This window comes from Triticum aestivum, chromosome 6A (assembly GCF_018294505.1).
Source record: "Triticum aestivum cultivar Chinese Spring chromosome 6A, IWGSC CS RefSeq v2.1, whole genome shotgun sequence".
Taxonomy (NCBI): domain Eukaryota; kingdom Viridiplantae; phylum Streptophyta; class Magnoliopsida; order Poales; family Poaceae; genus Triticum; species Triticum aestivum.
Window position 1 is genome coordinate 25,365,136 of NC_057809.1, and position 27,972 is coordinate 25,393,107.

At 47.3% G+C, this 27,972-nt stretch overlaps 3 protein-coding genes across 5 annotated transcripts; 2 read left to right on the plus strand and 1 right to left on the minus strand.

Moving 5' to 3' along the window:
• Window positions 1-1,277: 1,277 nt before the first annotated feature.
• On the plus strand, window positions 1,278-6,909 carry LOC123131762 (disease resistance protein RGA5). 2 transcript variants are annotated; one of them, XM_044551437.1, is made up of 4 exons: window positions 1,278-1,497; window positions 2,399-3,531; window positions 4,148-6,170; window positions 6,483-6,909. In XM_044551437.1, exons 2-3 carry the CDS (start codon window positions 2,690-2,692, stop codon window positions 4,677-4,679), a joined length of 1,374 nt encoding a protein of 457 aa, XP_044407372.1. In that variant the 5' UTR covers window positions 1,278-1,497; window positions 2,399-2,689; the 3' UTR covers window positions 4,680-6,170; window positions 6,483-6,909. The 2 variants fall into 2 exon arrangements, with proteins under 2 accessions (XP_044407372.1, XP_044407373.1); XM_044551438.1 differs by lacking the exon at window positions 6,483-6,909 and adding an exon at window positions 3,942-4,051 and having other exon boundaries at window positions 4,148-4,235.
• Window positions 6,910-11,339: 4,430 nt separating this feature from the next.
• Window positions 11,340-14,579, plus strand: LOC123129353 (phytosulfokine receptor 1-like). The gene has a single exon (XM_044549550.1). It carries the CDS (start codon window positions 11,340-11,342, stop codon window positions 14,577-14,579), a length of 3,240 nt encoding a protein of 1,079 aa, XP_044405485.1.
• Window positions 14,580-19,737: 5,158 nt separating this feature from the next.
• On the minus strand, window positions 19,738-23,408 carry LOC123131763 (probable WRKY transcription factor 19). 2 transcript variants are annotated; one of them, XM_044551440.1, is made up of 4 exons: window positions 23,095-23,408; window positions 21,657-21,703; window positions 21,545-21,572; window positions 19,738-21,119 (listed from the first exon to the last, which is right to left on the minus strand). In XM_044551440.1, exons 2-4 carry the CDS (start codon window positions 21,684-21,686, stop codon window positions 20,017-20,019), a joined length of 1,161 nt encoding a protein of 386 aa, XP_044407375.1. In that variant the 5' UTR covers window positions 21,687-21,703; window positions 23,095-23,408; the 3' UTR covers window positions 19,738-20,016. The 2 variants fall into 2 exon arrangements, with proteins under 2 accessions (XP_044407375.1, XP_044407374.1); XM_044551439.1 differs by having other exon boundaries at window positions 21,545-21,703.
• Between the last annotated feature and the right edge of the window lie 4,564 nt (window positions 23,409-27,972).

Here is a 27,972-nt window from a genome sequence, read left to right on the forward strand (position 1 = left end):
CTATCCGTGAGCTGGATCAACTGAAGTTCCTCCCAAAGTCAAACGAACTGATTGAGTTGCCCATCTATTGTCATTCTCTGTAGCCCAAGCATCCACCTTCCATTGTTGAGCGCCTCTCTAACCGACATCTTCTTGAATCTGGCCAGTTGGTATAACTCAGGATATATAAGACATGGGGCCTCCCCGTTTAACCATCGGTCCCTCCAGAACGCCGCAATGCTGCCGTCTCCAAGCTGAATCGACGTGCAGCTCGTAAACAACTGCTTATCCATCTCACCGCAAGGCGTCGGCGATACCTTCCATGGCCTATCCTCATCTTCCCATCGAAACCATTCCCACCTTAGACGGAGAGCACGGCTGAAGCAGTCAATGTTTTTGACCCCTAGTCCACCACATCTTATCGGGGAGCAAACTTGCTTCCAGTTGACAAGGCTTTTCCCTCCAATGTTTGCATCTGCAGCCTCCCAAAGAAAGTTTCTTCTCAACTTATCCACCTTCTTAATAAACCACTTATCCGGGGCAAAGGCTGTCAAGAAGTAAGCTGTCGTTGCCGTGACCACCGAATTGATGTACACTAATCTTCCTCTCCTATTAAGCATTCTGCTTTTTCTCAAAGAGATTTTTCCGGCCATTTTATCAATCAGCGGTTGAATCTCAACTCTCTTTGGTTTTTGAATCCCAAGGGGCAATCCCAAGTATTGGCAGGGAAGAGAGCCTTGCACAATCCCAGCAACGATCAATAACTGTTGCAGATCCCTGTCCTGGAAAGCAACAGGGTACGCCACTGATTTTGCCATGTTTGTTTTGAGTCCAGAGGCATTCCCAAACATTTCCAGAATGGCCTGGAAGCAGTGATCTCTTCTCGCGCCGGGTTGATGAAGAGCGCAGCATCATCGGCATAGAAACTCGCCCGGAATCTGGCAACTCGCGTTCGCAAAGGTTTCAAAATATTTTTCTCGGTGGCCATTTCAAGCGGTCTCTGCAGCGGTTCCATAGCAATGATAAACAACAGGGGGACAGTGGGTCTATCATGGACTTTTTACTTAAGTTACTGTAATATATTCTCATTTTAAATTATTTTGCAATGTTTTTTTTTAAAGTTCAAATCGGGCATAATGTTTGAGATGTTGTCCTTCGTTGGGCACACCACATCTGGATGACCAAATCCAGACACAGACATTCATTTTACTAACCCAAATGGATAAGATCCGGACAAAACGAACGTTTAGGGTCGTGCGTTGGACTCAACACCAAAAAAAAAAAACTATGAGCACAAATGTCCCCATTTTCCAAACATCCCCACTCCAATTTGCTCCTCTTCTTGCGTTGGATAATCCAAAGCGCAGCAAGCAAAGGCTCCAAGCAGTCGGAGCTTCGGAGGCGTCGGTGCCCGAGATCAGTGGATACCAACAGGAAGTCTTCCCTTCTCCCCCAGCCCTTGCCCGGAGCGCGGCCGACCAGATCGGCGGCAGGGGGCGGCCACCAAGGGCACCGGAGGTGATTACTGATTACTGGAGTAATTGCCTAGCACAATTTCTGATTTCTAGTTCCGTCTATTTCTGTTTCTTCATCTTAATCTTGGTGTTTATCTTGACATGGAGTGAGTCGCCGCAGAGCGTCAAGCTTCCAATTTTGTTTATCTGCATAGTAAATGCTACAGTACCAATTATTATTTCAGCAAAGTTCATCCGGTAAATTAAGCAAGGTCCAATCAAAACGGAAAGTTCATCTGGTCTTTATTGTTGTAGCCGTGTAGGTTATAATTGATTCAGACACGCACACACATACTGCAAACAACTAGAACGAGTAGCAAATGGGATATTCACTGCATCCAGAGGATGGCGCCCCCGGAGTTCTTCAGATCACAGGTGGCTCAAGGAAGGAAAATGAACATTTAGGGGATCCTGTTTGATATGCTGTTGGTTATGATCTCGTTATATGTTCCCTCGCAAAAAATAAATAAATGATCTGTTTTGGTAGCCCTTCTCTGATGCTGGGCGATGCTTGGTTGGAAAACAGAGCTGCGTCTTTACTCTTCGAACATGCTGGGCTCCTGCGGGATCTTCTATCCCAAGGTTGCTTTAGGGATGTTGGTGATCTGGTTATGTTAGATAGCCTTTCCTTTTGGCTGGTCATGTTGTGAACCTCTAATGTTTATATTAATGGAAATCAGGGGGAAACCCCTTTTACTCAAAAAAAAATACTGCATCAACAAGAGACAGGGAACGTCAGTCATATCACATCACATTGCAGGACACGAAACCAATGAAAGTTTGCCATCTAACTGTCAATTTTACTTTTGGTTTGGTGTCGTGCAAAGAGTATTTCATTCTCCATGGTAGGCCATTGTTAAAGAAATCAATGAAGGCTTTATGTTTCTCCATTGTCATGACTTCAGGATTGGGGAGAAAAGATAGCAAGAAGAGCCGTCGCAAACATGTGCTGCTGTTTGCTCAGTAATCGACGAGAGTAATCTTTGTGTTGTGCCTCCTTTCGTTCCACACACGTCATTTCAGACCCCAACTCAAGAAGAAGCAGAAATAAAGGAAGAAATGATAAAAGGAGAGGAAGAAACAGATAAATGGAGTGGAACTTCTCTGCTATGCATACCTCCTTGCTCGATCGCTTCATCTCCAAGTGCCTGAGCAGTTACACGACTTCTTGAGTGGAGGCTAACAGGAGGAAGGCCATGGAAGCCGCGGTGGTGAGCGTGTCACACGGAGCCATAGGCTCCCTTCTTGGGAAGCTCGGCGATTTGCTCGCCGGCGAATACAAGCTGCTCAAAGAAGCAAAGGGCGAGATCATGTTCCTTAAAGCTGAGCTCGAGAGCATGCGTGTGTTCCTAGAGAGGATGTCGGACGCGGAGGAGGAGGAGGCTGACAAACAAGAAAAGTGCTGGGCCGAGGAGGTCCGTGATCTGTCTTACGACATCGAGGACAACATCGACGACTTCATGCTCCGAGTGAAATGCGAGTCCGACAGCAAGCCACATGGCTTCAAGGGGTTCATCGAAAGGAGCATGAACTTGCTGACGACAGTCAACACTCGGCATAAGATCGGCAAGGAGTTGCAAGGTCTCAAGAGACGTGTCATGGAGGTGAGCGAGAGGCGCATGAGGTACAAGATTGACAGCGCCGTCTCAAAACCAAACAGCACATCCATAGATATACGCCTGCTGGCACTCTATGCGGACACAGCTGGCCTCGTGGGTATCAATGAACCGATGGACGAATTGATTGAGGTGATGCTGGATGGAGATGATGTCTGTGCTCAGCAGCAGCTTAAGGTGCTCTCTGTTGTGGGATTTGGAGGCCTTGGTAAGACCACACTTGCAAATGCGATATATCGAAAACTAGAGGGGCAGTTCCAGTGCCAGGCTTTTGTTTCTGTGTCCCAAAAACCGAACATACGGAAGATTCTTAGAAACATACTCTCTCAAGCTGGCTATGTGGTCCTGGATCAAACTAATTTGGAATCATGGGATGAGGATCAGCTGATCAGGACACTTCGAAGATTTCTTGCAGACAAGAGGTACCTTTTGTAATCTATAGTGCTTGGTTTAGTTTTGTGGGAACATATTCTTTCAGCTTGCTGGTATGCTGTTTGTAGAAATTCCTGTGGATGTGGGTAAGAAACTTACATCTTAGACCCTCTGGATGGGCACTTTATTAGTGAAATTATTTACGCCATCAAGTTCCATGAAACCTCTATAATCAAGTAATTTGTTCCATATTTGATTTTTTTTTGTCACTGAAAAACATGACACTAGATTAACACTAGTTTGCAAGTCAGAAATGTTACAATTAATTTTCATATATTCTAAAAGTAAAATTCCTCAAATGAACATCTCAATTCTTACAAATGCCTGCATAATTATTTTTTTAAAAGAGGCAACGCCTGCATAAGGTTCAGTTTTAAAGCATTTACTCATTGATTCACAGAAAAACAAGGCAACACGAGCTATCATTTATGCAATTCTAAAACCAAATGGGCCATTTTGGCACCACCAAGGCTCAACTATCATGTATATGCACTTTTGGAAAACTTAAAGGTAGAGGTTTTCTTGGGTGTGTTTTAGCCTTTTAAAGTTCATTTGAAGAAAGTGAGGATGCTTATTATGCTCCATATAATTTAACCTTCTTGGCAGGTACTTTATTGTAATCGACGACATATGGGATGCAACCACGTGGAGTATTGTTAGATGTGCTCTGCCAGAAAACAGCAATGGCAGCAGAGTAATAACAACTACACGAATCGAGACTGTGGCTACAGCATGCTGCTCCAATAGCTATGATTATCTTTATAAGATGAAATTACTTAGCAATGAAGAGTCAAGAAAGTTATTTCTCAGAAGGGTTTTTGGTTCAGAGGATGGTTGTCCTACGTATTTGGAAGACGTTTCCGCTGAAATTCTAAAAAGATGTGGTGGCTTGCCACTTGCAATTATCAGTATATCCAGCCTATTAGCTAGTCAACCAAAGATGCTGAAGGGGCAATGGGAGGACATATTGAATTCTTTGAGCTCCAACTTTGAAGTGCATCCCACCTTGGAAGGAATGAGAAAAATACTAAACCTTAGCTACACAAATCTTCCTCATTATTTGAAGACATGTATGCTGTATTTGGGTATATATCCAGAGGGTTATACAATCAACAAGAATGATTTGGTCAGGCAATGATTAGCCCAGGGTTTTATAAGTATATCACACGTGCAGGATCCGGAGGCTGTTGCAGAGGGCTATTTCAATGAACTTGTCAACAGGAGCATTGTTCAACCGGTAGATACAGATCATAATGATGAGGTGTTGTATTGCAAAGTGCATGATATGATGCTTGATCTTATTATGCACAAGTGTAGAGAAGAGAATTTTATCACTGCAGTAGACGACTTACAAGCCTTGATTGGACTGCAAGGCAATGTCCGTCGACTATCCCTCTGCTTGGATGGTGTGATAGATGGCACTACATTGGGAACAACCCAGCTCTCACAAGTAAGAGCGCTAGCAAGATTTGGTATCTCCACATATACGCCGCCTCTATCAGAGTTCAAGCATCTCTGAGTTTTAACTCTTGAATTTCCAACTAGGCTTGTGACACTTGACCTCACAGGAATGTGTCATTTGTTCCAGTTGAGGTACCTAAAAGTTGTAGCAGCTTATGGTGAAATAGTGCTACCAAGGAAAATTCGGAGACTGGAGCAATTAGAGACGCTGGAATTAAGAACTTACGAATATAGCATGGTTCAAGTTCCGTCAGATATTGTTCATCTGCGCCGGTTATTGCACCTGATCGTTCCTATTGGGATAAGTTTGCCCTCTAGGATCGGCAGCATGAAATCCCTACGGACACTGCGAGGCTTCGACTTGGGCATGAACTCAGTAGAAAACATCAGAGACCTCAGAGATCTGACCAATCTGAAGGATCTTGAAATATGCCGTGTCTACCGGAAGCAGTTGGATGAGGCAGAAGCAACAAAACTTATGAATATTCTGAGATTCTCCCTAGAAAAACTTTGCAACCTCAGATACCTGTGTATGGAATCTTATCTCCCCAGCGCATGCTCGGATGCATTGGGTTCACTATCCGCTTCTCCCCGCCTTCTTCGCAGGCTCCATTTACGGGGTTGCATGTTATCGAGGGTTCCCAAGTGGATTCAGGAGCTCCATAACCTCTACGACCTTGCACTAGGGGTTAAGGAGGTGTTGGATGATGATGTTGGAATCATTGCACAGTTGCACTCCCTTATCCACCTGGATTTGTACATCTTTGGAACTCCTAAAGAGAGGGTCACCATCTGTGGAACAGGATTCCTTGCTCTCAAGCATTTCAAAGTCGCCTGCCGTTGGACATCATACCTGACGTTTGCGGCAGGGGCAATGCCCAAGCTCCAGAGGCTCGAGATCGGATTCAATGCGCGCGAATGGGATCAGTATGGTGCTGCTTTTGTCGGCATCGAGCACTTGTCAGGCCTCAAGGAAGTCTTTGTACGTATTGGGGGATATGGTGCCGAGGAATCAAGTGCAAGAGCTGTGCAGTCCGTGTTGAGAAATGCCATTGGCATGCACCCGAGTTGTCCTACAGCTAACATCAAGTGTGATGAGAACATGCATTTTACTTTTGATGACTAGGAGGAGGTTGTGAATACTCTAGCACTTGAAGGCCAAATTCTGGTAAGAACCACCCAATGAGGCGGCAACTAATAACCCTAACACCTTCGCTCTCTCGTTGATTTTTAATAATCTCTTATGCTTGCACCCTTTATTCCCTGCAAGTTTTATTTCATGCCATGCCTGAAATGTGAAACCCTTTCCACATTTCTACATGAATCGAAGATTTTCGTGTGAAGTTCATGCAAAAAAAAAACAAACGTGCTCTTAATCCTGATGTGTTTGATTGTTGTCAACAGTATTTCTGTGTCTCACCCGCAAAAAAAAAACAGTATTTCTGTGTCAAGCTGGACTGACCAAGTTGCTATCCTGCAGCGGCATCTTGGCACCCCACTCACTCCATGTCATCATTTGTAACTGATGAACTCTTCGCTAAGAGATGTGGAAGACATGGACCTCTGTATACGCAGGTACATCTGCGTGCTACATCGTCACAAGATTGTGCTGCCACCATTTACCATATTTCTGTTAAGAACCTATTTTTTAAGATCTGTTGTACGCACTGTTCCTAGATTGAATCACATGTGAAATTTATTCTGCTTGCTAGGTGTGAGCTTGAGTTGTGTGTTTGTGTATAATCGAACGATGAATTGGTGAAAAAGTGATATGTTTCTGAAATTTCGAAACATTCAGCTGTTATATGTAAATCAGTGTGTGTGTTCATGGGAAAGCTTATCCATGTATTGATCACGATCGGCTTCTTCCACCGATCAGATGTGCAGATTTCACATGTTCCATTTTAGTCTTTGCAACATCTGAATGAAAACTGCAGGCTGTTGGTGCCAGAAAGAAATGGTTTCAGTTTTTATCTTGTTCTTGCCGGTGAATGCGCAGCTGTTAATACTGATGTGTGCTGTTATTATTTGAGGTGTCCCTTGCCCGATCCGCTGATGCTACAGCCAACAGCCTTATGTGGTGCTGGTTAGTTTTTGCTGATGTTTAGACTGATGTTTTTGCTGGTCACCGGCTCACCACCGGCCTCGCTGACAAACGCCCATCACCGGCGCCAGTGGTCACTGGTAGGCGGTGACAGTGCCATCTTGAATCCTACAAGACAAAGGATGTTTGATCACACATCAACAAAACACAAGGATCTCCCTAGTGGTTTCAGTCAATGGAAAAGGAATCCTGTAAAATAAAGTGCAAATTAATCCTTAAGAAAAATTTGCATATGCATTGCACTCAACAACAACCAACAAGATTTTATTTACAATCCTTCAAAATTCATTTGAACCAATGAGGCCCTCTTTTTAGATTAATGCCGCCTTTTTGTAAGGGAAAATTTATTTCTCCATGGCCCTCATAAAACCCAACTGAGTCTCTACAGAATCATCCATGGCTACCAACAGGTGTGGAAGAAATTAAAGAGAACAACTTCCTGGTTGGACTTTTTTCAGTCCACCAATGAGTGGCCAAAAGCCTGATGTCTGCTCCACTTGTGAGCCTGTCTACTCACACACTACACAGAGGCCACCAGATGATGCTGCCGGCCCACTGTCTGCAAGTGCTGCAGTCTTTTCTCCTGCACCCCTTCCACAAAGCAATGGATGGATTCCCAAATCCCCTCCTTTTTTTCATTAGCAAACACCTGTAAGTGTGTGCCTGGTTACAGTTTAATCTAATCATCATTGTCCACCATATGCATGATATGGGCATCTCACCGCCACCACAAGAGAACACTAGGATTATCGCATTCAGTTTTAGACTTTTAGTCATTTTAGCTAATGTGGGAGAATATTATGTGTCGAACAGAGAGTGAGCGTCGTACTGTCATGGAAAGGGTTTATTAGGAGTGGGTATTTAGTTGGTGCTTGACACTTGTGGGTGCAATTGCAAAGCTTTCCCCTGTCCATCAATATTATGTGGTGCCTTTTCTTTTCTGAATTTAAAGAGTGCCAACTTCAGCACTAATCAGTGGTGCAGCATACTGGAACCTTCCAGAGTAACTGAGTGGAGTATTCTGTTTGATGAAACTTATGTTCACTAAATCTGGTAAGAGGCCCATTCTTTTAGGAAATCCATTCTGTCTTGTAGCAAGTTCATGAGCTGTACGCAATCTCTGAAATCATACCAATTATCATATTTGTGAACATATACTATACGAGTCTTGCATTTTGTTTTCAACCCCAAGAACATACATAAAAGTTTTTTGGGAATTAAACTATAAATTGTAGGTATATATTTTGCTATTAACATATATGTTTTAGGTAAAGGACAGCATGAAGTGGCCATGAAGATCTGCAACATCCTCTATCTTAACATACATATTTGCCTCTTAGCCAGACAACAAGTGGATTCCACCACCTCCATCCCAACAACATACTTTATGCCTGCACAGACAGTTGACATGTTCTGAGCCGTTGCTTCAATCCAGTGCTCCTCATAGGATTAAGCAAAGCCAATTAAGCAAAAGACAGCACCATCATAGATCACACATCCCTCAAGGAAGAACCACAAAGATAGATATCAGGAAATTCAGAAGATAACATTTCCATGAACATCAGGTCTACTTGGCAATAGTGCTATGGCTGACCCATAATAATCATGCGGTTTTGTTTAGCATATCCTCCATGCGCCCTGCCATTCCGACGCTAACTTTGCGGGTGCATGAATGGTTATCAGAATATCAGAAAGGTGGCTGGAATTTGTCTGGTGGAAAATAAAGTTGACATATACTTGATATATGAAACCTTGGACCAGGGAGAGGTAAAGGTTGATTAGTTAATTAGAAATTAGTACATGCTGCTATCTTATGGCCAAATGGTAATAAGTGATATGGCCACCTTGCTCTGATCAGTTGGTCAGCTGCAAAGCATGCCACTTTCTTTCAGAGTGGCCATGAAGCATGCCTTTCGGTCCTCTGATCCGAGAAAAAGTAATTCGTATCAGTACATCTGATTAGCTATCTGACCATAGATTTTGTGGCTGGTAAAGATGGCACTTGGATTGTAGCTGAAGGGACTGGTAGCTCCTGGATTTTTGTTTGGGTGAAGATAATTTGATCATGTAATTTAAATTTTTCTTGTGCTTATATAGTACATATGTCAGAAGTTTCCCGTATGCATCATATGCAGGCCATTTTCAAGATATACGTTCTATTTAATTATTTTCGGCAGTTTTTCCGGGTTGACCATTTCTGTCTTAATCATGAGAACAAGTTAATTTAGGCCAGTCACACATCACAAGTAACTAAACATGGGAAAAAACAATTTCAAAATTCAAAAGAAATACCGCAGCTAGCCCTATCCCAGTTAATTTATTTAGCACCAACTCCTTTGTATAACATTTTGGTTGATATGAATTATGAAATCTACTTGGTTGCTTCATCAACAGACCTTCCATACCTGAATATCTGAAAGTGACAGGTCAATCCTTGAGGTTTGGACTTCTGGCCATTCCTCATATCATTGTTCAAATTGGCAATTGTTTTTCCCTTCAGAAAGTAGACTAGCCAAAGACAAAACATTTTTCTTCCAACAGACTGCAAGTGGCTGATGTGCTAATCTGCACCGATCTATGTCCACATCTACATGCATCATCCTTAATTAATCCTGTATTAAGTTCACCTTACCTACCCAGTTCAGTTCGTCTCATTTTTTTACAGTGGTGTCCAAATCCAGGGCAGAGCGCAGTCAGTAAAACCGGCAATTACCTCGTTGGAACCATTAAACCTGTATGATCCAGAGGTCTCAGCCATGCGGTATCCTACAGACCTAGACTAATTTTCATCTGAAGTAGAGTAGTGCTTGGCTTAATTATATCTGAAGGCAAGGCATGGATTGCAGAGTTAGGAAACTTATGTTAAAGAAACATTACATCTGATCTGACTTTCTTGCAGATGGGTGCATGCACAGAAAGAGGAAGCTTCTGATGTTAGTTAACTCTTAGGTGATCTGAGCAAGTCATCGGCGCATCGGCGCCGGCCGGCTGTTTTCTGAAGAACAATAGAATAGAAAGTACGCTTGCTTAGGAAGGCGTGACCAAGGCGTAGACCTCAATTTTTGTTTAGGGACCTGCATTTGACTGTTTTCTGAATTTTTGATGCAAATACTTTTTTCTCTAGATAGATAGATACAGTAGATCTCTGGCTTGGCCTGCGTACGTACTCAGTCATTCTGAAGCTGGCTCCTGCTGTCAGTAATTCTCAAAAAACAAATTCAGCCGGTTCAAAGCTCATTCTGAATAGTGACAGCGCTGTGATTATTGCTGATCACTCGACAGAGTAGTAATCACTCACGGTTGGAGTAGAGTAGAGAACTTGGGTTGAAGAAACATTACGGCTGATCTGACCTTTGTGCAGGTAGGTGCATGCACAGAAAGAGGAAGCTGCCTATCTTAATTAATCCCTAAGTAATCCGAGCAAGTCACTGCCGCCGGCTGTTCTCTGAAGAAAAACAAAGATAAAATATACACACTTGCTCAGGAAGCAGGCATGAATGGCAAGGCGTAGACCTGAATTTTCGTCGCCGACACAACATTTTCTACTGCCACTTGTAAATAATTTTTCCTCCTATATATATATATATATAGACAGATAGAAAAATAGATAGACCCGCGACTTGGATTGCGTAGTTCTCATGAAATATTCACCTGTGTTCAAAGCTCATTCTGACTTGTGACAGCGGTGTGATTAGCACTGATCACTTAGGTAAATCCTCTGTGCTCATTTGCCTGCGTGATCTGACGATTGGAGCTGGGGGCGCCACGTGTCAGCCTCCTGCGGCCGTTGACCTCGCTCCTATCCCGCCTGCCCCCGGCCCCTACCTGACCTGACCGCCATTAGAGTAAGCAATCAAGCTCCTCATCCACTGTGATCAGAAAGGAACCATGAAAATGACACAGCACAAAACAATGCCCCCGATCTAGTCTAAAGTCTAAACACACTGGCTGGCTAGTAGTTAGTGTAGGTGTATATATACATATATATACACATGAGTCCACCTACATCCAGGAATTCCATTTAATCGGAGGAAGACGACGAAGAAGAAGAGGAGGAGGAGGAGGAGGAAGCAAGGTTGGTTAGCCAAGAGTCAAACCCCGCCGCTGAGTCTGACAGAGAAGCTCGGATAGTTAGCTACAGCTGATCAGCAACCTCCATCCTTCGACGACAAGGAGGTTTGCTTCGATCGATCCACCAATGTGGGCTCTTGAATGAGCAATCGTTAGCTGGAAATGGCGGGCCGAGGCAGGGGTGGTGCACTGGCGGCGGTGGCGGCGCTGCTGCTGCCGGTGATCGTGCTGCTGTCGCGGTGCGGGAGCGGCGCGGCGCAGCCCTCGCCGCGGTGCGGGGCCGGTGACCTCGCCGCGCTCAGAGGGTTCTCGGCCGGCCTTGATGCTCCGGTGGACGGATGGCCGGCCGTCGCTGATGACGATGAAGGCGGCTGCTGTGCGTGGCCTGGCGTGGTCTGCGGCCGCGCGGGCGTCGTCGTCGGGGTGGTGCTGCCGAACCGGACGCTGCGGGGGGAGGTGGCCGCGTCGCTCGCCGGGCTCACGGCGCTCCGCGTGCTCAACCTCTCCGGCAACGCGCTGCGGGGCGCGCTCCCGCCCGGGCTCCTCCGGCTGCGCCGCCTCGAGGTGCTCGACGTCAGCTCCAACGCGCTCGCCGGCGCGATCGGGCCCGGGCTCGACCTCCCGGCGGCGCGGGTGTTCAACGTGTCCTACAACGCGTTCAACGTCAGCCACCCGGTGCTCGCCGGCGCCGTGAACCTCACGGCGTACGACGCGTCCGGCAACGGCTTCGACGGCCCCGTGGACGCCGCCGCGGTCTGCGCGTCCTCGCCGGGGCTGCGGGTCCTGAGACTGTCCATGAACAGGCTCTCCGGCGACTTCCCTGTCGGGTTCGGCCAATGCCGGTCGCTCCTCGACCTCTCGCTCGACGGCAACGGCATCACCGGCGCGCTCCCAGATGACCTCTTCACCGCCACGTCGCTGCGGTACCTCTCCCTCCACACCAACTCCATCTCCGGCGAGATCCCGCCGGGGCTCCGCAACCTCACCGGCCTCGTCCGCCTCGACTTATCCTTCAACGCATTCTCCGGCGCGCTGCCCGAGGTGTTCGACACGCTCGCCGGCACGCTCCAGGAGCTCTCGGCGCCGAGCAACCTGCTCACCGGTGGCCTTCCGGCCACGCTCTCGCTGTGCGTGAACCTTCGCGTCCTCAACCTCCGCAACAACACGCTCACCGGCGCCATTGGCCTCGACTTCCGCGCCGTCAATAGCCTCGTCTACCTCGACCTGGGCGTCAACAAGTTCACGGGCCTCATCCCGGCGAGCCTCCCCAAGTGCGCCGGCATGACGGCGCTCAACCTCGGCCGAAACCTCCTCACCGGCGAGATACCGCCGTCGTTCGCCGCGTTCCCGTCGCTCTCCTTCCTGTCCCTCACCGGCAACGGCTTCTCCAACGTCACGTCGGCGTTGAGGATACTGCAGCGCTTGCCCAACCTGACGAGCCTCGTGCTCACCAAGAACTTCCGCGGCGGCGAGGCGATGCCAGAGGACGGCATCGATGGGTTCGCCAAGATGGAGGTGCTCGTCATTGCCAACTGCGAGCTCACCGGCGCGATCCCGGCGTGGCTCGCTGGGCTGCGGAAGCTCAAGGTGCTCGACATCTCGTGGAACCGGCTCGCCGGCCCGATCCCGCCGCTGCTCGGCGAGCTCGACCGCCTCTTCTACCTCGACATATCGAACAACTCGCTGCAGGGGGAGATCCCGGCCAGCCTGACGCGGATGCCGGCGCTGCTGGCCGGCAGCGGCAATGGCGGCGGCGGCGACGACGAGAAGGTGCAGGACTTCCCGTTCTTTATGCGCCGGAACGTGTCGGCGAAAGGACGGCAGTATAACCAGGTGAGCAGCTTCCCGGCGTCGCTCGTGCTGGGGCGGAACAACCTCACCGGCGGCGTGCCGGCGGGTCTGGGTGCGCTGGACAGATTGCACATCGTCGACCTGAGCTGGAACGGCTTCTCGGGGCCCATCCCGCCGGAGCTGTCGGGGATGACGAGCCTCGAGTCCCTCGACGTGTCGCACAACGCGCTCTCCGGCGCCATCCCGGCGTCGCTGACGCGGCTCAGCTTCCTCTCCCACTTCGCCGTCGCGTACAACAACCTCTCCGGCGAGATCCCCATTGGCGGCCAGTTCTTCACCTTCTCCAGCGCGGACTTCGCGGGGAACCCGCTCCTGTGCGGTTTCCACGTGGGACGGAAGTGCGACAGGAAGGGGGTTGATCCGGCCACGGACGGCAGCACGACAGGGAGCAATGACGGCCGAAGGAGCGCCGCCAGCGCCGGCGTCGTGGCGGCGATATGCGTCGGCACAACGCTGCTGGTCGCCGTGGGCCTTGCCGTGACGTGGCGGACGTGGTCGAGGCGGCGGCAGGAGGACAACGCCTGCAGGGTGGCCGCCGGGGACGACGAGGAAAGCACCGACTCGTCCGCGGCGAGGTCGTCGACGCTGGTGCTCCTCTTCCCCGACGACGAAGAAGAGGAGCAGACGACGGCGGTGATCACGCTTGACGATGTGGTGAAGGCGACGGGGGACTTCGACGAGACCCGCATCGTTGGGTGCGGCGGGTTCGGCATGGTGTACCGCGCGACGCTGGCCGACGGGCGCGACGTCGCCGTGAAGCGCCTCTCCGGCGACTTCCACCAGATGGAGCGCGAGTTCCGGGCGGAGGTGGAGGCGCTCTCCCGCGTGCGCCACCGCAACCTCGTCGCCCTGCGCGGCTACTGCCGCCTCGGCAAGGACGTGCGCCTCCTCATCTACCCGTACATGGAGAACGGCAGCCTGGACCACTGGCTCCACGAGCGCGCGCACGCCGGCGACGCCCTCCCCTGGCCGGCGCGGCTGCGGATCGCGCGGGGCGCGGCGCGCGGGCTGGCGCACCTGCACGGCGGCGGCGCGCGGGTGATGCACCGGGACGTGAAGTCGAGCAACATCCTGCTGGACGCGGCGATGGAGGCGCGGCTGGGGGACTTCGGGCTGGCGCGGCTGGCGCGCGGGAGCGACGACACGCACGTGACCACGGACCTGGTGGGCACGCTGGGGTACATCCCGCCGGAGTACGGGCACTCGCCGGCGGCGACGTACCGGGGCGACGTGTACAGCATGGGGGTGGTGCTGGTGGAGCTGGTGACGGGCCGGCGGCCCGTGGACATGGCGGCGCGGCTCGGCGCGCGGGACGTGACGGCGTGGGCGGTGCGGCTCCGGCGGGAGGGGCGGGGCCGCGAGGCCGTGGACGCCGCCGTGCCGGGGCGGCACCGGGAGGAGGCGGCGAGGGTGCTGGAGCTGGCGTGCGCCTGCGTCAGCGAGGACCCCAAGGCGAGGCCCACGGCGCAGCAGCTCGTCCAGCGGCTCGACGCCATCGCCGCCGCCGCCGCCGCCGCACCGGAGATTCGCTCCGGCACGGTAGATAACTGAAGCTTGTGTAGATAACTGAACCGATACTACAGTAGCTAGCTGTGACAGTAATATCTCGTGTAAATTTTGACAAGAGTTGTTGATTCGTGTGTAAAGATTGAATGGACGATGATTAACTCAGCGGGATTGCTAAATCTCAGTCGATGCTATATTCCTACATTTTACATGAAGAACTGTGTAAAGTTTGCATTGATTTTTTTAATATGTTCTACTAATTGACCAAGATTTAGTTAAGTTTCGATCCATTAAGATCTAGCCACACCGATTAATTCAGAATTTCAACTCTGCACCGCATCCAAGAGGTTGGTTTAAATAAAAACAAGCAATACATTTCCCACAAAAAACAAACCAACAAGCAACACTTATTTTGGCCAAAAGGCAATACATATATACTGTATTTAGTTAACCACAAGAACACAAGCAAATGCAAGGTATATCGATCCCACACCGATTCCAAAGGGATCATTTGAAGTTTTGATGTCTTTGAAAACATATTTGACAGACTGATCTTTTTTTGAAATAGGCTTTCGTCCCGCTTTATAAATAAAGCAACAACCGAAGAAGTAGCCACGGCACCTGGAACGGCTGATCTTGCCATAATGGACGTACTGGACGCTGCCCACCAGCGTCTCATGGAAGTCCTTTGCGATTGAAACAGAGGATAAGCTAAACTAGTTTATGGGAAAAGGACTAATAGCCATTTTTCCAAATACTCGTTTTTCCGGGTTTTGGGAAACCAAGTTTTTCTTATCCATGGATTAGTTAGACTAACCAAACATGGTTTTGGGTGGTTAGATACCTAAACATGATTAGTGGAAACTGGCTTGGTATAACCATCGTGTCCAAACAACGCCTTAGTGTTGAAAGGTGCCTCTATGTAATTCCAAAGTTGCCTAAATATGATGCTCAGTTGCCTAACATGACGAAAGTTGTGTGCTATCATTTCTCGGTTTTCTACAATATACTTGCTAGCTGAATTCAGTCACTAGTACACATGATTCAGGAAAGTTGCTTATGTTTAGCACCAAAGTTACCTCATCTAGCATTGAAGTTGATTTTGAAAAGAAAAAAATCACCGAAACATATTCATACGAGATCTAGTTTTGAAGAGCTCATCGTGAAAAACCTAAGGATAAAAATAGATCTTTGGTGGTCCACCGTAGAGCTCCTATGTAGTCGTTTGTTTTCTCGCTTAACTAATTTGTATGAGGCGATACAGCTGAGATCAGCCAACGGTTCGAGTGCTTAGCACAATGTGCCACTTAACCGCTTCTTCAACCCCAGGATGCGATGAGTTATAACTAAAAAAAATTGGAACGGGGTAAAATGGGATGATGTCAGCACATGCTTGTGTTCCTTCAAAATAGAAATAGATTCCCAGTTATCGAATAACAAGGTACACCCAGCCCCATCATACCTGCGTTTACCTTCCAAGAATCGGCATCACGGTCGCACGAGCACGCCGAGATCCAACGGCTTGGACAGGATGCACTCACTGTCATCAAAAAGTGTAGTTGCACTACATGTACTTCCTCCGTTCACTTTTGTAAGTCATTTTAGACAACTCAAAATGGGCTGTTTTGTACATTGTCTGAAATGTCTTCAAAGTCTTATAAAAATGAACAGAGGGAGTATTTATGATAACTCAATTCCTCGATTATCATGCATGCAAGTGATGAGAAGGCTACATGCCACAGGTACCGCCAGACAAGACCTAGCAAGAGGACACACGAAACGGCGAAGTAACCGAAAGCTCGCCATTACAATATCTATCCGGAACCCCTCTCCACACTTGGTCCCGTACAATGCTGAGCCAAACAGAGGGGGGGCAGTGGCGAAGCCACGCTTGGGCTGGGTAGTCATTTGACTACACAACATTTTGCGAAACCTATATACATCAAGTAGAAATCATGCCAAAAAAATCTTATAAATGCATGCATCTGACTACACAATATTCAGTTGACCACACATGATTCGATTCCTGGCACCGCCACTGAGGGGGGGGGGGGGGGGGGGGGCTTATCCAAGCAGAACTCCCTAAATCGTCCTCGTATGTTCAGACGGGAGGAAACAAGAGTGTTTGGACAATTCACCACATCAAACTCAACTCCGCAGAGCACTTTATCTTCTTCTTTTTTTGCCATAGTAATTATATGCACATAACCGGACAATTTGGATGCCATAGTAATTGTATGCACGTGACCGGACAATATCTCCCTTTTTTGCCATAGTAATTATATGCACAATTTGGATGCCATAGTAATTATACACACATGACCGCAGAATATATTCTTTTACCCGTTGGCTAGGTAGCTAAGGTTGCTGCCAGGGCCGGTCCTGAGATTTTGGGGGCCCGGGGCGAGATTAAAACCCGGGGCCCTTAATGTAGACACCATAACAATACAAATTAATATGCATATGTATGAAATAATACCATTAACACCTACAACCATCCAAAATCAGTATATATCAAACAAATTATACATATTACCTAAAAATGTCCTAATCCATCATGTGCTAAGGATATCTGATTCCCGCTAATGGTAGACTTGAAGATCTTATAGTAGAAGCAAAAAACTTTGTCAACATCTTTGGAATAAACTCCTACTAATGCTAGACTTGAAGATCTTACAGCGGAAGCAAAAAGCTTTGTCGACATCTTTTGAATAAAATAGTCGTTTTTATCATGTTCCTCCTCATTGCTTAATTTCCTATGATAATGAGAATTTGAATAGCATCTTAGATGGTATGCCATTTTTTGTCCTCTCTCATGGACCCTTTCTCAACTAAGATGTTTCTTGTATTTGTATCAAAATTATCCCAATTTTTCATAAATATCAGTAGTATAAACTGGTTATTCATGATCACTAGCTGACTGTGCATGTATATCCAATGAATTGCCTACATGCTCAGAGCAACTTACGTTGTTATCGTTGCTGTTGGTTTCGATATTTTATTCTCGCTGATCAAATTCTGAATTGCCATTAGTTTCGATATTTCCATGCTGTGATTGTACTAATTCATCTACAACTTTCTTACGGATGACAGGATAAGACACAATGCTGAAAATAAATAAATAAATTACATCAATTGACAATTGTTGAAAAATACCGATGTGCCAGCTATTCATCTAGAAGACAAGGCAATATGAATAGAGGATATACCTTGGATGGTCGAATCGTCGATGGACGGAGAGCAAAGCAGGGTTCCGACGGCCCCCATGGAGTTAGGGAATTGAAATAGGCGGTCGACCTGAATTTGTGTGGAAAATTCGAGTTAGAAGAAAAGGGAAAAGGAGCGGTGAACTCACAGTCGCGAAGAGATAACCGCCAGTGGCCGCTGAGATGAGAATCGCTGCGTGAAATGTGTGCGTGATGGAATAGAATGGGATCAATCTGTTCCTTTTTTCGGCATGCACGTACTAACCTAGGAAAGAATCGGAAAGGATCAATCAATTCCTTTTTTCTCGGCGTGTACGTAGTAACTAATAGGAATGAACGAATCGATCGTTGGATCCCTTCCTCGCTGATTTTTTTTGCTGACCGGAAATATATTGGACCGAAGCTTACATGTATACCTGGGGAGAGGCCCCTCGATCTTGGGGGCCCGGGGTGGCCACCGCCCCCCCCCCCCCTGCCCCCCCTCAGGGCCGGCCCTGGTTGCTGCCAACCCATCCGAGTTCGAGTCCTGACATGGACGCGCGGTGCTCATAAATTTTCTCTCATAAAAAACTAACAAGGGTTAGTCCTTGAGTTGGTCTTATTTTTTTAATTGGAGCAACTCCAATGAGGCGACCCATTTCGTCCGCGGCCGTCCGTTTGGGTTGGCGCGGACAAAAAAGCTGGCCCAACGCGCCGACCCAAACGGATGCGCGTCCGCTTTCGTCCGTCTGCCGACCCATTCCCGGCCCATTTTTGAGGCTAATTTGCGTTGGCGCGGACACAAGATGGACGCGCGCGCTCGCCCTCTTTCCTCACCGGGCCCGCTGGTCGGTGGCACATTGGATTCACACACTCGCCCGCCTGCTACGTCGCCGATGCCGCCGGCCATTTTTTCATATTAAAATGGATACATAAATAGTTCTAGTGTACATAGATAAAAGAAAAAGACCACTACTCGTCGTTTTCTGACTCCGACTCGGTAATGTCCTCCTTCGACGTTTGAAGATAGGCGTCAGCAAGCTGCTCGTCTTCAAAGTCCCAACCCGACGTTTCTTGTAGCTTCAGTTTCAATTGAGCTGCCTGCTTCCGCGAACGCTTGTCCTCCCGATAGGCGGCTCGCTCCCTCCTCCTCGCGTCCCTCTCCGATCTCAATTGCTTATAGAACTGGCGCTCGTCGACGATGTCCTGCGGGAAGCCTCCTCGCCACAGCACCAAGGCTTCCACGTCCTTCTCTGTGATGGAGAGGCAACGCTGCCACCTCCGATGGACACGACGATCCTCGTCGGTAAAAAGCCGCGGGAGAGGCGCCACGCCGCCGCGTCGTGCGCGCGGACCGCCTCCTCTGCGGTGTCGAAGGTGCCGAGGACGAGACGTTTCTCGCGAAACCAGATCTCGGCGGAGAAGGCGCCGGAGCGGCGCTCGCGGACTCCGCGAAAATCCGAAGCGCGTAGGCGGCGGATCGACATGGTGGCGCAGAGGCGGCGAAAGTGGGCGGCCGACAGAGTGTGGAGGGAGCGCCTTCTTTTATAGCGATCGTCGGCCGCGGCGCGCGCGCGAACCTTTCCCGCGCTCTGGAGCGCCAAAACCAGCGCGCGCGAACCTTTCCCGCGTGTTGGAACGTCAAAATCAGGGCGACGACACGATGTTAAACGCGTGCGGTCATGAAAATGGGTCGGCCCGTTGCGCGCACTGCTGACCCAAAACTAAAAGAGGATGAACGGCGGGCGGGCAGCCGACCCAAACGGACAAAAAGCGAACAAAAACGCCATCCGTTTGGGTCGGCCCGTTGGAGTTGCTCTTATATGCACATGACCGGACAATTTAGATGCCATAATAATTATACACACGTGAGCAGGCAATTTAAAGGCATCACCCTGAGGCTATGCATTGGCCATGGCCTAAAATAGCCCCATCGTCAGCACTCGGCAACGACAGTGAAGCACGGAGAAAGAAAGACCTCCCTTGTCAGCAGGATCATTCGAAAACACGTCATTGCATGATGCAGATTTCTAGCCAATCGTCCACAACCTCATATAGTCCGACGAGCAGTTTCCAGTTTCCACACAACGACGCACCACACGCCATTACAGAATATAGAGATTTGACATGTTAGACGGAAAAGAGACCAAACAGAAAAAGGCGACGTCAAGCTAGCAACAACTTTCACCATGGACGAGTCACCGTCTGCTAAAGCCATGGATGTTTTCGGTCCGAAACAGTAATCAGAGATTGACAGCCTGCATGATGCAAGAAGTCACCTGCACCATGGAAGTTTTCTAAAGATTCAGCGTCGTGCTGCTCGTCGGCGCTTCCTTCTCCGTCCCCGACGGCGACGGCGCTGGAGGTTTCATGGACAGTGCTGGTGGTTTCATGGACAGTGGTAAAACCTGGGCAGGAGCCATGGCGGCTTGCCCGGCCGCCATCACGATCTTGTGCGACAACTCACGGTTTGAAGGCATATGAAGAATACCCTTTGCTTGCGGCGTGCTGCTCCCAGCAGTAGACGCAGCAGTGGTGACAGTCAACTGGGAGGCCAGAAGCGGCGGCTTCACTTCCTTTTTGGGCTTCTTGGCCCCGCGACGCTTGGCAGAAGGAAGTGGCAAGGCTTCAGGCGTCTCGCCCAGCAAACTCTTTCGATGCACGGAGCAGTGATCCGTCCCCCATTTTGCGCTGGAGTTGCATCCTTGGAACTGGCACCGACTGCCGCCGCCATGCTTGATGCAGAAATCCGTGCGTCCTTGTGCACTCTTTGTACATCCTTCGGATTTGCACCGCCTTCCCCCGCCGTGCCTGATGCAGAAGTCTGTGTTCCCTTGCGCGCCCTTCACGCACCCTTCGAATTTGCATCTCTTGCCACCACCATGCCTCACGCAATGCTCACTGCGGCCCTGGCCACATGCAGCGTTTGGACATCCAGCAACGATGCAACGCTTCCCTCCTCCATGGCCGATGCATAGAGGTGTGCCACCATGTGCGGCTTTCACACAGTCCCGTACTAGGCAACCCTTACTACCACCACTATGTAGCTTGCAGTACAATGCGTTACTCTGGGCCTGCTTTTTGCAGTTGTCGTGCTTGCAAAGCGTGTCAGGGCCACCCAAGACTAGTTGCTCAGTGTTTCCCTCAGTATTCCCAGATCTATCATTGAGTTTGCCTTGATCATTCCCCTCATACTTGATACTTACATCTTGCTCTGCACTGGCACTGGGTTCAGTACACTGTCTGCCTTTAACAGGGGGCATGTATAAATCTGAGGTTTTCTGTGAACTCTGGAGGTAACCAAGCTGTTGGGATGAATGCCCTCTAGTGTGACTATTGCAGTACATTACCCTTCCACTGACAATTTCATCGCAGCCAGGTTCCTGGCAACATTTCCTGTCTATTTTACAAAAAAGGAAACACGTAAGGAATACAAGGTACATCCATATAAAGAACAACATACAAAAAAATAGGACTGAGCTTCAGTGCCGTAACTGCACCTGCAGTTAGGTCACTGACATGTGGTCCTAACAGATAGCTGGCCCACATGTCAGTGACCCAACTGCAGGTGCAGTTACGGCACCAAAGCAGCGTCCAAAAAAATAATGCAACTTGGAATCCTCTGTGTGTAATTAACTTCATCAGTACCTTGAGGCTGAGAATCATCTCCACAAAATGTAAACTTGCATAACGAGTGACTATGTGGATTCAATACCCAAGAAGAAATAAAGAAACACAAAAATAAACAAACTTCTTCTCTGTTTGATATGAAGAATTATGCGTGGAAAATCACATGCTTCTAGAAAACTGCAGCAGAGAACATACCAGCAACGGAACCATCCGCCGTGAGCTTCTGTACCCCCAAAAAAGTAAGAACAAGAAATGTCAGGATAAAGTGATTATAGAGACATATAATACTTGAGACTGACCAACTTACCTCTATATGAGTGATATGATCATGCCCCATTAAGATTATATGTTTATCTGCAACGGATCAAAGCATATAGTATGGTTAAAACATAGAAATAAGTTAGCATTGTTAGATGAGCAACCTATCTCTATTGTATAGCCCAAGGGGGAATATATATATATATATATATATATATTACAAGGGACTTGGATTACAAGCAAGGAAAACTAGACTGATACGAATACGTAAAGAAACCTAGACCACCAATTAATACTCCTTGCATTTGAAGAATATAACACTAACAAATAGTGAAATCCAAAATCAGTGTCTCTATAGTGTCAGTTCATGGAGTCTTCAAAAACCTGTTGAGTAAAGCCAAGGTGGGCTAGAAGAAGCATGTCGCAAAAATCATAGCACAAGAAACCAGCGGCAAAAGAAGCTCGGCGACAAGAGAATGGGCATAGATCAACAATAATGCAAAAGGAGGCCACTGAAATCCTCTAGAAGAAAATCATAACCAGAAGGGCCAAATTGTACACAAAAGGATCAGGACAAGAAAGAAGGTTGACATGACAATAAAGGTTTGACGGACTCACATGACATGATAAACATGAAAGAGCAACGGACTTGGTGAACACGACGGAAAATAGAAAGCTAGAAGCTAGGAAGCACACAGGAGTCAATGATGTACTCCCTCCGTTCCAAAATAGATGACCCAACTTTGTATTAACTTTGTACTAAAGTTAGTATAAAGTTGAGTCATCTATTTTGGAACGGAGGGAGTAGGAGCCACTGTGGTGCGAAGCATCCCATGGATCACCATGAACCCCACAAATTCCAAGTGGGCCGTTGACAAGAGCTCGTGGGCATGCTATTGAAACCGAGGTGACTTGGTTCCTCTATGAGCTCCCTATACTTTCATGTGAGACATGGGTACTACCTCATTCCGGAACTTTGGGAATTCTCAGGCGTAAAGAAATCAAGCAAAGAGAAGAAGGGACTGGGAGGTGAAGCAGGGACCATCATTAAGAAGCAAAGCTTGCCGAAATCTGCCAAGTTAGACAGTCCGACCTGACCCTACGTCCAACTTAACCAGACGCACTCTGGACCGTGTCGGAATGTCCAAACTCATGTGATATGTGAACAATATAGCAGTACTTGCACACATATAGCACGGACTTCTGAAAATAAATTGCACAAACATGACAGTACATTTTCTGCATAGACAAAGATGTACATTTTCTGAAAATTGTGCACACATAAGCACTCATGGCAGCGCATTTCCATACATACATCAGTCTCCAATAACCTACGACATAAAATTGCACACATATAGCAATTTGCACACGCACAGAACTAGACCTAAGTAAAAAAGTAAAAAATTAAATAAATAATGCAGTGTGCATTCACAGTAAAAAACAAGATGAACCAAACCATGGAGAAGAAGAGCAGGGGAGGAGCTCACCTTGCTCGGGACGGGGAAGAAGAGCGGTCGTCCTGGTGCTTCCCCTGGCTCGGGATGGTCTCTCGGGCGTCGGGCCTAGCTCCTCTAAGCCATGGTGTCGCAGCTCCTCCCACCCCGCGCGACCGGCGGCGCCGAGGACGGGATCCGGCGGGAGTCAGCCTAGGACGGCCGGATCTGTCGGCGGAGGAGAGATTCCGGCCGGCGACGGGGGCGGCTGGGCCTGGCGGCGGGAACGGCGGCGGCGGCGACTTACAGGAGAAGACGAGGGAGAGGGGAAAGATGAGAGCGAGCAGTGTGCGGGATCGAGAGTAAATCTGAGATCGTTTTTTTTCATTATTTTTTTAACAGTTGGGTGTGTCCTACACAGACCTGGCCAAACGGGCCGGCCCGAGACGGCCCATGCTAATCATGCCAGGCACGGCCCGGCCCATGGAGGCACGTTTAGTAAGCGGGCTGTGCCGTGCCGACCCACGTGCTGCACCTTCAGGCCCAGGCACGGCCTATTTAGTAAACGGGCTGGCACATTGGCCCGTTTAACACGCTGGGTTGCACATTTTCAGACTGTTGGAAAGAAAATGTATTTTACATTTTCAGCCCGTTGAGCTGATTTTTAGGCCTATTGGACTGTTTTTTACGTGTGTGTGTGCATATATATAACCCGCATGCCTAGCCTACAGGTCAAGGCACGGCCCGTTTAGCCCGTGTCGTGCATGGCCATGGCAGGTCGTGCCAGCGTGCTCGCCGGCCGGTCTGGTTGGCTCGGCCCGTTTGCCCAGCTATAGTCCTACAGGCTCAAACCGTGGTTGCCCAATCGGTTATTGACATTGGTTTAGGTCGCTCCTCTACTCACCCTCTTCCTCGGGATCGCCTCTTCCGTGTTATTGTAGCCACCGCCGCCTGAGCTCTGACGACAGAGGCGGTGGCCTTCTTCCATGTTGCTCCTCCCCTCTGCGTCCGCGACACCGTCGCCGCCTTCCACTACTAGGGAAATGCCTGTACACAGGAGCTTGGTAGTAGCGCTTTTTCATTATTCCCACGCTACTAACACTAGTAGAAAAGGGTTAAATGTGAAGCACATTATTGCCGGTTTGAATTTGAGCCGGCACTAATGTGTCCATTAGTGCCGATTCCAATGGCTAGGCGGGCGGACATCATTAATACCGGTTCATGAGCAACCTTTAGTACCGGTTCATGCCACGAACCGGTACTAATGAGGCTGTGTCAGGTTGTGGTCAGGTTGGGGCCCACGAAGACCTTTAGTACCGGTTCATGGCATGAACCGGTACTAGAGTTTCTTACTAAGCTGATTTTTAGTCCCACCTCGCCAAGAGAGAGGCAGTATGAGCGGTTTATAAGCCGTGAGTGAAGAGACGGTGAAGGAGAGGCGCAATGCTCACCTGCACGTTGCTTAGCTTCAAGCCTTTCGGAATAGCATAGATTGCACGGAGCTATGTGTAGTGCAGCCTACACTATTTCGAAAGGCTTGAAGCTAATTAACCAGCATTGCACCTCTTTTTTATTTTTAATAACTTATTTGAAATCCGGACTTTTTGTGTTCAGTATGCAGCATTCAAAGCGACGTCATCACTTTCAATATGTTCTGACATCATTTGCTGTTTTTCAGTCATTTACCGATTTGTTTAGAGAGCTAAATGACCGTGAAATTGAAAAAATCATTACAAAATGAACTCTGAAAATGTTGAAACTTGGCATAATATCATCATTTCACCCACATAGCATGTGCGAAAGAGTAGAGATGGTCCCGACAAAAACTGGGCGCACTTCGTGTACAAACTAGACAGTGTCTTTCGGAGTATCAGGGTTTTCAGACAAGAACTCATCTGTTACACGGCAATTCAATGTATTTTAAACTTATTTGAACTTTAGAAATTTTTTGCATTCAGTATGCAACATTCAAAGCGACGTCATCAATTTCCAACACGTTCTGACATCATTTGTTGTTTTTCAGTCATTCACCGATTTGTTTAGAGAGCTAAATGACCGTGAAATTAAAAATCACTACAAAATTAACTATGAAAATGTTGAAACTTGCCATGGTATCATCATTTCACCCGCATAGCATGTGCGAAAAGAGTAGAGAGAGTCATGGCAAAAACTAGACGCACTTCATGTACAAACTGGACATTGTCTTCCGGAGTATCGGGGTTTCGGACGAGAACTTATCTTTTACACGGGCACTTCAATGTTATTTATACTTATTTGAAATCCTGACTTCTTTTGCGTTTAGTACGCAGCATTCAAAGCGGCGTCATCAATTTCCAACAAGTTCTGACATCATTTGCTGTTTTTCAGTCATTTACCGATTTGTTTAAAGAGCTAAATGACCGTGAAATTGAAAATCACTATAAAATGAACTCTGAAAATGTTGAAACTTGCCATGGTATCATTATTTCACCCACATAGCATGTGCGAAAGAGTAAAAAGGGTCACGGCAAAAACTGGACGCACTTCGTGTACAAACTGGACAATGTCTTTCGGAGTATCAGGGTTTCAGGCGAGAACTCATCTGTTACACGGGCACTTCAATGTTTTTTATACTTATTTGAAATCCCGACTTTTTTGCGTTCAGTATGCAGCATTCAAAGTGGCATCATCAATTTCCAACACGTTCTGACATCATTTGTTGTTTTTCAGTCATTTACCGAATTGTTTAGAGAGCTAAATGGCCGTGAAATTGAAAATCACTACAAAATGAACGGTGAAAATGTTGAAACTTGCCATGCTATCATCATTTCACCCGCATAGCATGTGCGAAAGAGTAGAGAGGGTCACGGCAAAAAACTGGACACACTTCGTGTACAAACTGGACAATGTCTTTCGGAGTATCAGGATTTCGGACGAGAACTCATCTGTTACACGGGCACTTCAACGTTTTTATACTTATTTGAAATCCCAACTTCTTTTGTGTTCATTATGCAGCATTCAAAGCGACGTCATCAATTTTCAACATGTTTTGACATCATTTGCTATTTTTCAGTTATTTACCGAATTGTTTAGAGAGCTAAATGACCGTGAAACTGAAAATCACTACAAAATGAACCATGAAATTCCGAATTCTTGGAACGCCTTCTAGGTAAAGGTGGATCATATTCAGTCCCGTCATTATCAAGATTCATATTGCAAAACAAAGATTTAATAGACGACACATCAATAACTTTTAGATCTTCATCTTTATTTTCATAGGACTAGAAGAACACGCTCTTATAAAGGCATCTTTCTTAGCACGCATCCTAGCGGTTCTTTCTTTGCACTCATCAATGGAAATTCTCATGGCTTTGAGAGACTCATTGACATCATGCTTAGGTGGAATAGATCTAAGTTTCAAAGAATCAACATCAAGAGGAATTCTATCAACGTTCCTAGCCAACTCATCAATCTTAAACAATTTTTCTTTAATCAAAGCATTAAAAATTTTTTACGAAGTAATAAATTCTTTAATATTAGATTCAAAATCAGAGGGCATCTTATTATAATTTCCATATCTTTCTTCTTTTGCATATCACACAAATCAACGAAGCTATTAAGATGGGTAGCGGCATCTTCACTAGGAAGGCCGGAAAACGGATCTTTCATGACAAGATTCAGCAAAGCAGTATTAATTTCACAAGATTCAGCATCGGTAAGAGGAGCAATCGGAGTGCTAATAAAATCATTGTTGTTGGTATTGGTGAAGTCACACAATTTAGTGTTATCTTGAGCCATCGTGACAAGCGAGCAAACTAACACACAAGCAAACATAAAGTAAGCGGGCAAAAGAGGCAAATAGAGAAAGAGAGGGAGGATAGAGAGAGAGAGAGGGCGAATAAAACAGCAAGGGTGAAATGGGGGAGAGGAAAACGAGAGGCAAATGGCAAATAATGTAATGCGGGAGATAAGGGTATGTGATGGGTACTTGGTATGTTGACTTTTGCGTAGACCTCCCCGGCAATGGCGCCAGAAATCCTTCTTGCTACCTCTTGAGCACTGCGTTGGTTTCCCCGAAGAGGAAGGGATGATGCAGCAAAGTAGCATAAGTATTTCCCTCAGTTTTTGAGAACCAAGGTATCAATTCAGTAGGAGGCTACGCGCGAGTCCTTCGTACCTGCACAAAACAAATAAATCCTCGCAACCAACGCAAATAGGGATTGTCAATCCCTACACGGCCACTTACGAGAGTGAGATCTGATAGATAGATATGATAAGATAATATCTTTGGTATTTTTGTGATAAAGATGCAAAGTAAAATAAAGGCAAAGGAAAAAGCAAAGGAAATAACTAAGTAGTAGGAGATTAATATGATAAAGATAGACCCAGGGGCCATAGGTTTCACTAGTGGCTTCTCTCGAGAGCATAAGTATTCTACGGTGGGTGAACAAATTACTGTTGAGCAATTGACAGAATTGAGCATAGTTATGAGAACATCTAGGTATGATCATGTATATAGGCATCATGTCCGAGACAAGTAGACCGACTCTTGCCTGCATCTACTACTATTACTCCACTCATCGACCGCTATCCAGCATGCATCTAGAGTATTAAGTTAAAAACAGAGTAACGCCTTAAGCAAGATGACATGATGTAGAGGGATAAACTCATGCAATATGATGAAAACCCCATCTTGTTATCCTCGATGTCAACAATACAATACGTGCCTTGCTGCCCCTACTGTCACAGGGAAAGGACATCACAAGATTGAACCCAAAGCTAAGCACTTCTCCCATTGCAAGAAAGATCAATCTAGTAGGCCAAACCAAACTGATAATTCGAAGAGACTTGCAAAGATAACCAATCATACATAAAAGAATTCAGAGAAGATTCAAATATTATTCATAGATAGACTTGATCATAAACCCATAATTCATCGATCTCAACAAACAT

Coding starts and splice junctions, on each gene's coding strand:
- LOC123131762 (XM_044551437.1), top strand. CDS start 2,690: ATGGAAGCCGCGGTGGTGAGCGTGTCACACGGAGCCATAGGCTCCCTT. Junction 3,532..4,147: donor AGATTTCTTGCAGACAAGAG/GTACCTTTTGTA, acceptor CCTTCTTGGCAG/GTACTTTATTGTAATCGACG.
- LOC123129353 (XM_044549550.1), top strand. CDS start 11,340: ATGGCGGGCCGAGGCAGGGGTGGTGCACTGGCGGCGGTGGCGGCGCTG.
- LOC123131763 (XM_044551439.1), bottom strand. CDS start 21,686: ATGGGGCATGATCATATCACTCATATAGAGGTAAGTTGGTCAGTCTCA. Junction 21,120..21,544: donor GGCGGATGGTTCCGTTGCTG/GTATGTTCTCTG, acceptor TTTGTAAAATAG/ACAGGAAATGTTGCCAGGAA.